Source organism: Equus przewalskii, chromosome 2, assembly GCF_037783145.1.
Source record: "Equus przewalskii isolate Varuska chromosome 2, EquPr2, whole genome shotgun sequence".
In the NCBI taxonomy this organism is placed as follows: Eukaryota; Metazoa; Chordata; class Mammalia; order Perissodactyla; family Equidae; genus Equus; species Equus przewalskii.
The window spans coordinates 77,032,639-77,046,158 of record NC_091832.1 but is presented as its reverse complement, the minus strand read 5'-3'; the positions used below and the strand labels follow the sequence as shown (position 1 = coordinate 77,046,158).

Here is a 13,520-nt window from a genome sequence, read left to right as displayed (position 1 = left end):
AACCTTAGTCACCTGGCTGAGGTAGTACTTGGCAGGTAAAAACTTCTCCTTTTTCTCCTTTTCCATACTATACTTTTTGGAAGGAAGTCACTAAGCACAGCTCCACACTAAGGATTGGGGAGTTAAGCTCCATCATTTGAGAGCAGATCTACACCAGTTATTTAGAATTCCACATGGGAGATTTGTCTGTTCTGTACCACTTATTTGTTTATTCAATCAATCATTTATTTATATTTGTACGGAATCATGGATTTTTATTTTGTACTCTGAATTATAACCCAATACTACTTTATTTTATTGCTCAAATCATTCTAGATTTGGCTATGGGGAGCTCTTTCAGTTGGCTCCTGTGTCCCTTTGACATAATCCCATTATTTATTTATTTTTGAGGAAGATTAGCCCTGAGCTAACATCTGCCACCGATCGTCCTCTTTTTGCTGAGGAAGACTGACTCTGAGCTAACATCCGTGCCCATCTTCCTCTACTTTATATTTGGGACACCTGCCACAGTATGGCTTGATAAGCGGTACATAGGTCCACACCTGGGATCTGAACCATCGAACCCTGGGCTGCCGAAGTGGAACGTGTGAACTTAACTGCTGCGCCACTGGGCTGGTCCCCCATTATTTATTGTTTTTTGAGCTTACTTTCTGTCACTCACAAGATACGTATTTTTTTTTTAATCTTTTCTTATGTCACTCTAGATGAGAATGACAGCATTTGTTTCCATGAAGGAAGGTTTCTTAACCTGTGGACCACAAGCCTAGGAACCCTCAGCACTGCAAACTTTATGTGCATTTTTTCAGGGAAGAACAGAGCCTTTATCAGATTCTCAGCAGTGTCTGTGACCTAAAGAAGAGGTAAAGAATCACTGCCCTAGAGTAAAGAAGAGAAATAATACATCCTACGCATTTTACATCCCTTGTTCTTTCCTTGCTGCTTTGTTCTTACTTCAGTTGATGTCCAGCTGAAGACTTTGCAGCTCCCACGCTGAGATTACTCAGGCGAGCATATGCCATTCAAGTCTGAGAAGACCTTTGACCATTGTCATTGTGTTTATAACTCTATAGAAATATGAAACAATCCTTTTGGAGTCCGATTCCTGGTTTGAAGGAGAGGATTAAGACAATATGCTCGTATACACCAGTTTTGAAATGGAACTGTGCAGTGTGGTCACTAAAGGGTCATGTAAGAATAAGAACGTTCTACAGTTAATGGAAAACTGAGTATCCCTCTTTGGAAAGAAATTACTGAATTTTTTCTCTAGTGTTGGAAAACATTACATCATATCGCTATACAGCCTGATACATTCCTTGCATAACTTTACATATTAGTAATGACATCAGTTCAAGTTTAGGCAAAGGAACAAAAGAGGACTAGTTGTAAAAAGGCTTTTGATATAAAGCATTATTTTCTCTAGTCATTTGATCACTTTGCCTGAGTAGAATAAGTTATTTTCTTAAATTAATATCATATTTCCATGAAATAAATCTTGTTTTGCAATAATATCAGAATTGTTGATAGATTTCTTGAAATAAAACAAAATGGCATAGTCAAATGGATAAAGCATTGGACTGAGATTCAGACTATGAAAACTCTAATAATGAAATAGGCGTTAAGTGTGTAACTTAATTAAAATCATTTAACTCATCTTATTTCTGCTTATTTTCTGTAAATAATACTGTTCACTTTCCAAATTATAAGGTTATATGTAGTAAAGTGCAGACATAGGAAAATAAGCACATGCAAATTGTTTCAGCTCTTTCAAAGAAAGTGGCATAGCTATCAGGCTCTCAAAATATATTTTAATGTGTAGAGATGACTTCAATGTTATTTTTGTATTGACTAAGCTAAAAAAAGGATTTCTATATTTTTTTGAGGTTGAAAAAAATCCTGGAATTCGTGCATGTGGATATAAACCACAAGAGATTTCAGTTAAATTTTAAAATGTCTTTGGATTTCTAATATAAAGGAAGTGAAGTGTTGATTAAATATTCTCTCAGGTTGCTTGCAGCAGGGACATGAAAATATATATTGACACAAATGAGAATAAAAGAAAAGGGGCTATAACATACTTGATATACTCTTCTTTTTATTTCAAGAGATTTTTGTCAACTAACATTGAACTTTTGTTGTTCACACATAAGAATTTTCTTTCTAAACTATGGAGAGAAACACTAACATTTGGAGATGGCTAGAGGAAAGAGTGACTCTGATAAGTTGAAGAAAGGGCAAATTCAGATTTTCCAGGACTAATGATTTTCAAAGACTAATACAACCTAAGGTGTAATGTTTTATATATAAAAATAGGAGAGAAAGATATATATCCTAAAGCAATATATGAATGGATAAGAAGATAGATACTACTCCATTTCCATTATGGCAGGCTTATTGTGAAATGATAACCAGGACCAGGATTACTAAGTTTCATTCTTTCCTGCCTTAGAAAGATCTTTTAACCCTGCTCTGTCTTGGTTTCTGCATATACCATGTACGCTATTGTTCCATTTACTCACCCACTGCTCACTCTTCTACCAGTCTGGTTTTTCTCCATCTCTCCACTGAAAAACAGTTCTCTGTGTGGTTAATATCTCTCCTGTTTAACCAACTGAGACTGATAATCAAATGAAAGAATGTAATGGACATGATGGTTGATTCCCCAATATCTATTCCGTACCAGATGTGGGCCAATCATGATTGTTTCTTCCTCCTTGCTAGTGATTGGTTCACCAAAGACCAACGCTGGGAAAATTCTGGTGGAAAACAAGTCCTTTCTTATAAGAGGACATGTCAGGAATAAATGCTCTTCTTCATCTGGAAATGACATGTGGAACTGCTACCTTGATAGCACACACAGTCACCCTGAGCTGAAGTCAACTTAGACAAGCCAGCACATGGCCAAGTGCTTGAAGCAATGTGTATTTAATACTATACAAGCAGGATAGGGAATTACAAAAATAGAGAAGCCAGGATTTCGTCAAGACTCATACTGTCTGCATTCAGTCTAGTTGGTAATATGCACATGGATATGAAAAAAAGCTACAGAATAATTGCCAAACAGCATATTTATCAGTTTCTGTTCATTAGGGTAAACTGGGATGATTGAGGCCATATTTTAGAAAGGTAATCTGAAAGGACAGGTTGGGTTTAGATTAGCACAATGAGGAGTGGAAGTTACAGCATTCCAGGCAGGGGGACTGATTCGGAACCAGTGAATGGAGGAAGGACAAAATTTGGTGGTGAGTTAGAAAGGCTAGAATATGAGTTTTGATTGACTGAATTTATAGCTGTAAGTAAATACCCAAAAGAGTGGTGAGATTTAAGAGTTTATGTACCATCTTAACAGGTGAAAAGTAGGAGGGATGTATGTCTTTAAAGGGAGAGTAAATGATTTTTAGGAAAGACAATTGGGCCCTTAGAGGAATAGATGGGAGGTATAATAGTTTGTGACTAAATGTCTGGGTGTGGTGTTCACTTCCAGTGTCCTGTCCTGTGATATAAGTCAATCTTCCCTAGTCAATGAAACTCCCAGGGAGCAGATTTATGACAATCGAGCTTGTTTTGGAGGATCTGTCTGTAGGCAGATAAGAATAGTTCAGAGAAAGCCACTCTCTGCATTTGCTGTTTTTCAAGAGCCTTTAGCTTGAAATAATCTTTATGCCAAAGAGGCGTATTATAGGATGACATATTCCACCACCCTTCACAGCTGGAAGAAAAAAATTAGTCTGGAAAGTTCTCTACTACAGAAATTAGTGTTAATTGTCTTTATGTTGTCTAGTCATTTCATTGCTTAGAGGGAATGTACTTGTGAGGGATTTTATGTCAAGAAACACAGTAATAACAGTCCTTAATTGATTCAGTACAAGTGTATTTTATAACCAATCAATTCTGTTTTCCTCCCTTGAATGCAAAAACTTGTAGATGTGCTTGAATACTAATTTGCATCCTAATATCCAATTTTCCCACATACCCTCATTCTCTTTAGAGATTTCTGTCTTTTGATAAGGGATGACAGTTGGCTCTAAGGAGGTTATGATTTTACCTGCAGTGAAATGGAAAATCTCGTTACCAGTCCCCAAGCCCCTGCAGCTGTGACATCAGAGCTGATAAGGCCATGAGAAGCAATTCAAAAAATCTTTATAATCTTCGGCAACTTTGGGAGGTTTTACTAATTGATTTTCATTTTTTTCTTTAATGTTTTGGACTCTGCATGATATCTACTTGAAAAGCTTGTCTGTATCAATTCGTAGTATTTTTATTGTTTTCATAAACTTCTTAATATCTGTCAGATTTCACCTGTAATGGTTGTATCCTATGTGCAGATTGTATGATAATTAACTCAGAATAGAATTGCCTGGCAGGTAAAAGCTGGGATTTCAAAGCAAAGCCATGCCCATTACATCTAAGTTTGCTTCATATAAATTAATATCATTTAATTTAATGCTTATAATTTAATTAATATCATTAATTTAATATGTTTTAATAAATCAATGTCATATAAATTAATATTATTTATGAAATTAATACTTTTACCACATCAATACAGAATAAACAGTGCTAGATGCTCCAAGGATAGTTTTAATCTTCCTTGTGATTATCATGGATTTTTTTTGTATTGGAAATTGATTATATAATAACACTTTATGAGTGGCAAAACAAATCCAAACAAACAGTAAACAACAAAACATTTTCCATTGGCTTCCAAGGAAGTGTTTTTTTTTTTATGTGCACTCAAGCAACTACCAATTTAGTCAAGATTCATTGTTCAAAGTTAATTAAAAATAGAAAAATCTGGCAGTTTTTCCCTTTTGATAGTTGACGTGAATTTATATATACACTGTTGAAGAAAGAGGTATCTGTGTCTTATAGCTTTGTAGAGTATTTTCCTTGTTTGATTGATCTGATAATAGAGAAACTTCTTTTACCAATTCCCCTCCTGGGCTAACATTTCACTCAATAAGGAGAACATTTATTGTGTATTTCTTGGGCAATATCATTTTATAGACATTGGCATGATTGTTTTATGAATTCTTAGACCATCTCTCTGGCCATATCATCTTATAATATTCACATACTCCTTTGCTTGGGCAGAAGTCTAATATTATACATTATTTGCAACTTATTTTTTGCTGCTTTTCCTTTTGCTGCTATCACATTGTCTGTGCTTCCTTTGTGCTTGTCTAGATTTTGACTGCAACTTGCTTCAGGACAAGTAAGATGTCTGCTTAATTTTATTTAAAAGAAAGTAACGTGGAGTATTTACGACAATGTTTCATGCATTTGGCAAAATTAAGTGCTAAAAGACTTTTTTGTTTGTTTTTATTTCTTATGACAAATATCTTTTGGCTTCTGACAATGTCTACTATTTTTCATTTGCTTCTATTTGGAAAAACCATGTATACTGGTGGATTTGTATCAAAAAGCAAAGTCTTTTCTCTGATGAAAATCACCCATTCCTGTGGCTTGCTATTTTTAAATGCTTATCAAGGTTTTGTATTGCTTTTTCTCTTACAGCCAGCAGTCTGCAGAGGACCTTGCACGAGTACCCGCCAACTCCACTAGCAATATCTTGAATAGGCTACTGGTCAGTTATGATCCCAGGATCAGACCAAATTTCAAAGGTTTGTTTCTCCCTCCTCCAAATATCTTCATTCTTTGCATTTAAAAATTAACTTTATCTGTATAAAATTATTTATTTGTGATGTTTAAAATAGTAGTATTTCAAATTGACATCTACTGTCCTGTAATGTGCTTAGATCAGAGCAATGTAAGGCCAAAAAATGTTCAAAGATAAGCAAAATATTAGTTCTAATAGTTTTATATGGTTTCCAGTTTTTTCTTTTTTAAAGGCATGTTGTGAATTAATAGGCTAAACTCTGTAATGAGTGTTCTAAGTACTTAGTATTCTTAACCTTAGTAATTTAAAATTCAGGCTCTGGATACAGATCTGGCTTTCATTCACAGACACCACAGTCATAGTTTGTAGGAGAATGTCGATGTACTCATTTAAGGATAGATACCGTTTAACACATCTTTTGAGAACCAAGACCACACTTGACAATAAAAGTCATGAGAAGATTGTATAGCTGTACAAACTTTTTGTTTTTCTTTCTTTTTTTTCATCCTCTTGATGAGTTAGGAAAAGTTTTATGAAAAAAATCTCCTCTAAAAAACTGTAATCCTTGTTGCTGGTTAAGGACAAGTATTAAGGTAGATCAGCTTAACATTGTAAGGCTGGATTTTTTTTTTATCCTTTAAAGAAGAAAAAAAGTCTGCAGCTGCTTCTAGTCAACTGAAGTTATACAACTATGTTGTAAAAACAGGGATTTTGTTCATTACCAGAACCGATTCAGTTACTTTCAACAACAGCCCTGGTCTGAGTTGTCACATGTCTACCGTATATTGATTCACCACCTGGTTTTCATCAGTCAGTGGTTATGTGGCTAAAAGGCTAAATTCACATTTTTCCTTTGTTAGCCCAACCAGCAGCCCACAATGAGTAAAGAAAAAAAAAGAAAAGCAAGAAAGAAATTTGCAACATTATACCTTAGTTCTCACTCCATGAACTTTCAAATTATTTTCCAACAGGTCAGGCAAAAATCTTTATAATGACTCTGTTATATGTCTGATTAACTTCGCATTTTCGTGAATTAAAAATCTAAGTAAAGTAATTGGAAGTAAAATGTATTGAATACTGCTTTACCAATTAAAGTAAGAATTTGAAATGATTATAAAAATGCAAAAAATTAGACCATATTTTTAAATGATGTTTTTAAAAGAGTAGTGTACGTTTTCTTAAAGTAAATGCATCAGCCCAATTTAAAATTTTTTAAAAGGTAAATGTATTTTCCCAGAATCTCTACAATTTGAGATAAATATTTCTGAATAAATAACATGAAATACAACTCATTTTTGATTTGCGTTGTGATCCCTACTTAGAAAAATAAGTTACTAGCAGTTGTGAACGTGGTATACTGAGAGCATAGATTTATAATTTTATATCTTGTGGATTGGAAAATAATATAAAAATGAAATGCATAAACCATAAAAATATGAAGATTCTGACCAAATTTTTAAAGCTACTAAATAAATCCTTAATTTTTATTCATAGGCATTCCTGTTGATGTGGTAGTCAACATTTTTATCAACAGCTTTGGATCCATTCAAGAGACAACAATGGTAAGATTACAATTAACTTAATATTTTTAATTATCAAAATTTTAACTAGAGGGTAGTGAAAGTAACATTAAAACTGAAAAATAAGGAATAACTCTAAGGAAAAATGCATGCTCTCTCCTAGTATAAAATATCCACATTCCAAGGTTTTGTTAAATCAGTGATTTCAGTGCCTATGTAATTTTGCAATTCAAATTTAACTTTAATACTGCGTTAATACTTACGGACTTGGAAGAATTAATATACTCACCCTGAACAACAACTTGGATACCACCTGGAAAAAGGTTTTATATGATGACTACTCTAGAGCAACATTTTTTTCCCTAATATGCTTATATGTATGAGCATTCAAAAATATTTAAATGTTCACAGGTTTTTTTCTTCCAGTTTCCTGAGGAGAATTTTTGTTTTCTTGGTTGGGCTAATTTTGTGATGTGTGGAGAAGAGAAATGTAAAAAGCAAAATTGATTTTCATAAAATAGGGCAGCAGAGCTCCCTGAAAAGATATGTAACAAGGAGAAAGGGGAAGGAAGAGTGAGAAGGGGTACAGACAGCCTCCTGTCTTGAAAAAAGTGGAAAAGAAAGATTTGGAGAGTGGCTGCTCTCCAGGATGAGCTGGAGTTTAAGATGGCTGTGAAGTGTGATCGGTAGATTTCCTGAGTGATGTGTGACATAATTGTGCCTCAGCTTCTCGAAAGACTTTCGATAAAGTCTAGTTGCTTTTTGATGTTTCACAATATTAGATTTGTGCCCTTTTTGAAAAACCACATACTGAAATGGTACTTTAGGTAGGAGAAGGAAGGTCCAAGTTTTTTTCTTTTTCTTTTTTTTGAGATACTTATGTTTTTCTTAAGTAATTGTACAACGTTTGAATTGAAAGCCTACTAATGAATGCTTGAAGCACAGTATAATTTTTCAGGGAATACCTCAGACTAGAGAAAAAATGATTTAAAATATTTATTCTTTTATTCCTAGTAACAGCAGTGTGTTATAAAAGCAATTTTATATTGCATTTAAGTTGTGACACCTATTTTTGTATCTAATTGTGGTGAGAATGTTATTTATTTTTTTATAAAACCATGTATTTAGCCCGATTAATTGATTTTCTTAGACAATGCGTAGATATTTTTAGAGAATTATTTAAAAGATGATTTTGGAATAAAGTCCAAAATTCACTTCCAGTGACTTTCGGTTCACCTAAGGAACAGAGACATACAGGATAGATCATTAGAAGACAGCTCAGAAGTAAAATATAGACTACCATATATCACTCAAGAGACAAGTGTAGCACTCATTAATTAAAAATTTAATTAGTCTTTCTCAGCACTTCACTTTGCAAGAGTAAGGGATGCCATTTTTCTCAAGGTGAAACTTTAAGGGACTCTGTTTGCTCTCTGCGCTCTTCTCTGTACCCTGTTTTATCTTTCATGGCCCCGCTACACTAATCCTCAAACACCGCTATCAAGATGTGACAGCCCGTTGGAAACAGCCCCAACTCTATCTTGCATTTTAGGACAACTAATGCAAGGATGTTATTTTCTCATTTGCATAAAGGCTACACATGTGTCTTAGCTCAGTAAGTATCCTTAATGTATCTATTTAATAAACACTGAATGCCTTCCAAATATCAGACCCTAAACTTCTCTAGGTCCCATCAGTAGTTACGTGATTGTATCAAGTTGAAAACACCTGAGGGGAAGGATGTTAGAAAAGGAAGAACTTTCTTACAGATTATTTGAGGATTATGATCAAATATTTAATAAATTCTAACATAATCTGCTGCTGCTCTCCTGCACAGACTCATTGCAGAAGCTAGCACAGAGTACTTATTGCAGGGACCAGATTCAACTAATTCTCATCATGGAGTCTTTGCCTCTACTATTGATCCCTGAGCTTGATCTCTTATCTTCTAATCAGCACCTTTTATGGCTAGTCTGACTCACTTGGTGCCCTCTTTTCAATCTAGATCTTTCATCTCTATCATTTGTTTGTTACTTAAATCTGGTAGCTTCTTTCCTGTAATTAAACAATTATTGTTTGTATTTTTCTTATTCTTGAATGGACTCTAAACCTCTTAAAATCAGGAATAATGTGTCCTATGTCTTCATTTTTCGTAAAATACAGAAGACAAAAGACACTCGATAAATAGTGAATACATAAATAAATAATTTCTTTTTTGGGGGGGAGCGTGAGGAAGATTTGCCCTGATCTAACCTCTGTTACCAATCTTCCTCTTGTTTTGCTTGAGGAAGATTAGCCCTGAGCTAACACCTATGCTAGTCTTCATCTATTTTGTATGTGGGATGCCTCCATAGCATGGCTGATGAGTGGAGTAGGTCAGCACCTGGGATCCGAACCTGCAAACCTGGGTGGCTGAAGCAGAGCATGCTGAACTTTAACCACTCAGCCGTGGGGCTGGCCCCCAATAATTTCTTATATTAGCTAATATTGATTGAATAAATGAACAAATAAATTCTGCTATTTGCCTGGCACAAAGTGAGTCAAAGTAGCCTAAAACAATTGGCAGAACAAATTTAAACAAGAGATCCGTGTGTTGAACATTTATTTGGTTAAATAACAGATTGAATAATGTTATTATTGTAGAGTGTTAATTTTGGAAATTTTGAAGACCTTTATCCAGAGGAGCCCATTATTTATATTTTCTGTTTCTTTTGCTGAAATAACATGGATGGAAACCAATCTGCCTTCCACTTTGTGTTGTGCAGACACAGCCAAAAAGTTCAGAATTAGAACTATAATCATCAAATAGACTTAAATATTCTACTTTATCATAATTATTAATTTTTGCTTTCAGCAATATTTATTTTGTACATCCCTATAAAGAGTTTTATAGACATGTCTTCTGAGGCTGTCATATTTTATAGATTTGCTCAGTCTTTTCCTTAGCAAATGCCCTAATACCTCATTGCTTAATAGTTAGGAAAGGCACAAACTGCTGTAGATATAAAGATAGCATTAAGATGTCTTCTAAGGAAAAAAATGGATCTAAGAAAAAACTTGTTCTTCATTATCTGTTACAAATACTGGTCAGAAATAATAGTGATGACTCAGGAGGGTGATTAAAAGGGTGTGCATGTATGGATAGGAGTTATATTATGAGAGGATATTGGTTTTTTTCCTTCCAATCACCTGGAATGGGCCTACTTTATTTTTTTCAGCTTTATTTAGGTATAATTGACAAATGAATTTGTAAGATATTTAGAGTGTACGTAATGATCTGATATATATCTACATTGTGAAAGGATTTTCCCGATCAAGTTAATTAACACATCCATCACTTCACATGTTTATCTTTTTTTTGGTGAGAACATTTAAGTTGTTCTCTCTTTGCAAATTTCACTCATACAATACAGTATTATTAACTATAGTCGCCATGTTATCCATTAGATCCTCAGACCTTATTCGTCTTATAACTGAACGTGTGTACCTTTTACTACGCTCTCCCAATGTCCCTAACAATCACTTTCCCACTCTCTGTTTCTGTGAATTCAACTTTTGTTTTTTTAAGATTCCACATATAAGTGATACCATGAAGTATTTGTCTTTCTCTGTTTGGCTCATTTTACTTAGCATAATGCCCTCCAGTTTCATCCATGTTGTTGCAAATAGAATTTCCTTCTTTTTTAAGGCTGAATACTCTTCCATTAGATATACCACATTTTCTTGACCCATTCATTCACTGATAGACACTTAGATTGTTTCCATACTTTGGCTATTGTGAATAATGCTGCAGGCAACATGGAATACCTCTTCTGGATAATGATTTTGTTTCCTTTGGGTATATACCCAGAGCAGGATTGCTGGATCATATGGTAGTGCTATTTTTAATTCCTTAAGGAACCTCCATACTGTTTTCCATAGTGGCTCTACCAGTTTGCATTTCCACTAATGGTGTACAATGCTTTCCTTTTCTCCATATTCTCACTGGCATTTGTTATCTCTTGTCCTTTTGATAATAGCCAGAGAGAATATTTCTTAAAAACAAACAAAAAAGCCCTCCAAAACAAGAGGCTGGGAAAGCAGAAAGCATTATATTTGTCTAAATACAGGATATGTGTTCATGGAAACAATATGGTGGACAGTGTGTGAGTTGTGATATCAGACAGGCTGGTGCTTGAATCTCTTGTGTACTTGATGTGTTTATACCCTAAGAAGAGAGAAAAAATTACAGAAGCAAAGCAACAGTATTTTGTCTGGCATAGTAACTCACTGTGATGGTGACTCTTAGGTTGTCATGCAATTGCAAATTAATGTAGTATTTCCACAATAGAATCTAATCCTAAAGAAAAATGCTAAAGAAAACAAACCATTTATAAGTTTATTAGCAGCCCAACTGTACAGTTGTGGTTCTGTTTATTAATAATGCCCTAGAAATGTCCCTTCCAAAGATCTGCTGAAATAAAGGAAGTTCTAAAATTTGGGAAGCTTGAATATTGCCCAACACTTTCCTCTCCAGTTCACACCTTTCTGCCTCAACTGACGGTTGCTTATTCCAGAAAGCAAAATGTAGAACGCAGGGCTTGGGGGTGGATGTAACATGAATAGCTGCAAGTCAGGTGGCAGACAGATGTAGGGCAACTTCTGAAGGGAGAGGGCAACCCATTCCTCCAGTGTGTAAAGTTGATTAACAAACAAAGAAGCAATCAAGGTTATGGGCAGTAACATTGCTGTCAGGAAATTTTAACTAATCGATTTGGAAAACATTCCTTCCTGCTTATTTGTTTTTTAATTCAGATGCTAACTATTGCTAGCTAAACTAAAATAAAAGTAATCTCACATTTATTCACAAACTGTAATTGTGTAGTGGAGGAAAAATGACAGTCGTATTAATATTCCTTAAGCTCTTCTACACCCCCATGGTTATATGCTCCCTCAGCTTGTTTTATGATCTCATTTTATAGCTTTCTAGTTCCTATTTCTCATATCTGTGTGTTCATTTGCATTCCATGACCTCACATTTTTCTAAGGTATTGTTCCTAATACTGTAAGTGATATATACTGACATTAACGGTAGCATCACCAAAATTGTCAAATAAATGTTATCCTCCTAATTCGAAGTTTCTAAAACAGTCATTTCTAATTTTATCGGTTTATATGCTACTGCTTATAGCAACTGAAATATGAACATTCAAAACAGTGAGAAGAATGGTTTGTTAGAGGCTAGGTGGCATCTGCTCTATGGGTGTGCTTATAATATTGGTTGATTTTTCCATTCAGTTCTTACCTTTGGCTTAAATCAGTGGGATTTTCATAATTGAAAATGTGAACTACTGCACTCGTGGGGGAAAAATTGAGTATTATGGTTTATTGTAATAATCTATACACAAGCACTTTACCTCATCAGAACTACATAAGAGCTCTTTCATGGAAATGAAAGCTTGTTTATACAATCCATTTTCCTCCTTTGGTTTGGGCATGCTTTGTAATTATATTGACTTATTATTGCACTACAATTCATGATCCTGTCAGACTCTCTATGCCTTTCTGCTGCAGACTTTTTGTTTGTTTTAATAGTAGACTTCAGCTCTTTCTGAGCCACACGGCTGTGCCTGTCAAGGAGAAAAAGCCATATTTGGGATCAACTAAAAGAGCTTAATTCTAGTTCTTGACAATTACTCATCTTTGTTATTTTAAAAACAATTTTATTTTACGTATTTCCTTCTATATAGAGGCTTAAATTTCTTTCCTTAAAATTTGTCTTAGTTTACTATTCTTTATATTTTGTTGCTTTTGTTATTAGCTTTCCAGCATTGTTTCACTTATTATGGAATATTGGACATATTTGTCCCAATTATTTTTTCTATTTTGCCTCTTAGATACACAGACCTTAAAATGGTTTTGCGTTTATATTTTCTCACATTATCCATTGTCAGGGTTTGTACTTTATGGTAGGCTAAATAGTCGTTCCTAAAACATGTCTATGTCCTAATCTTCGGAGCCTGTGATTGTTATTTTACGTGATAAAAGAGACTTAGGATATGTGAGTAAATTAAGGATCTTGAGAGGGGGGAGATTATCGTGGTTATCCAGGTGGGCCCAGTATCATCACAAGGGTCCTGATAAGAGGAAGACAAGATAGAGTCAGTAGCAGTAGATGTGGTGAAAGGAGTACGAACTTGGACTGATGGGAGGAAGAGGCAGGGGTCCAGGACTGCAGGTGACCTCTAGAAGCTGAAAAAAAGGGAGGGAATGGGATTCTCTCCTCAGAGCCTCTGGACAGAACCAGCCCTGGGGACACCTTGACTTCAGCCCAGTGAAACTGATTTCAATATTCTGAACTCTAGAACTATAAGATGACAATTTGTGGTGGTTTAAGCTCCTCA

At 34.7% G+C, this 13,520-nt stretch overlaps 1 protein-coding gene across 5 annotated transcripts in view; it reads left to right on the top strand.

Moving 5' to 3' along the window:
* The window catches only part of GLRB (glycine receptor beta), an 85,569-nt gene that overhangs the window by 32,147 nt on the left and 39,902 nt on the right, over nt 1–13,520 (top strand). For 4 of the 5 annotated variants that reach the window (XM_070608814.1, XM_070608815.1, XM_070608816.1 and 1 more), the window contains exons 3-4: nt 5,515–5,621; nt 7,112–7,179. In XM_070608814.1, the coding sequence (XP_070464915.1) occupies nt 5,515–5,621; nt 7,112–7,179 (175 nt within the window). Of the gene's footprint in view, nt 1–5,514; nt 5,622–7,111; nt 7,180–8,642; nt 8,753–13,520 lie in introns of all 5 variants that reach the window. The other variant, XM_070608818.1, reaches the window with a different exon arrangement.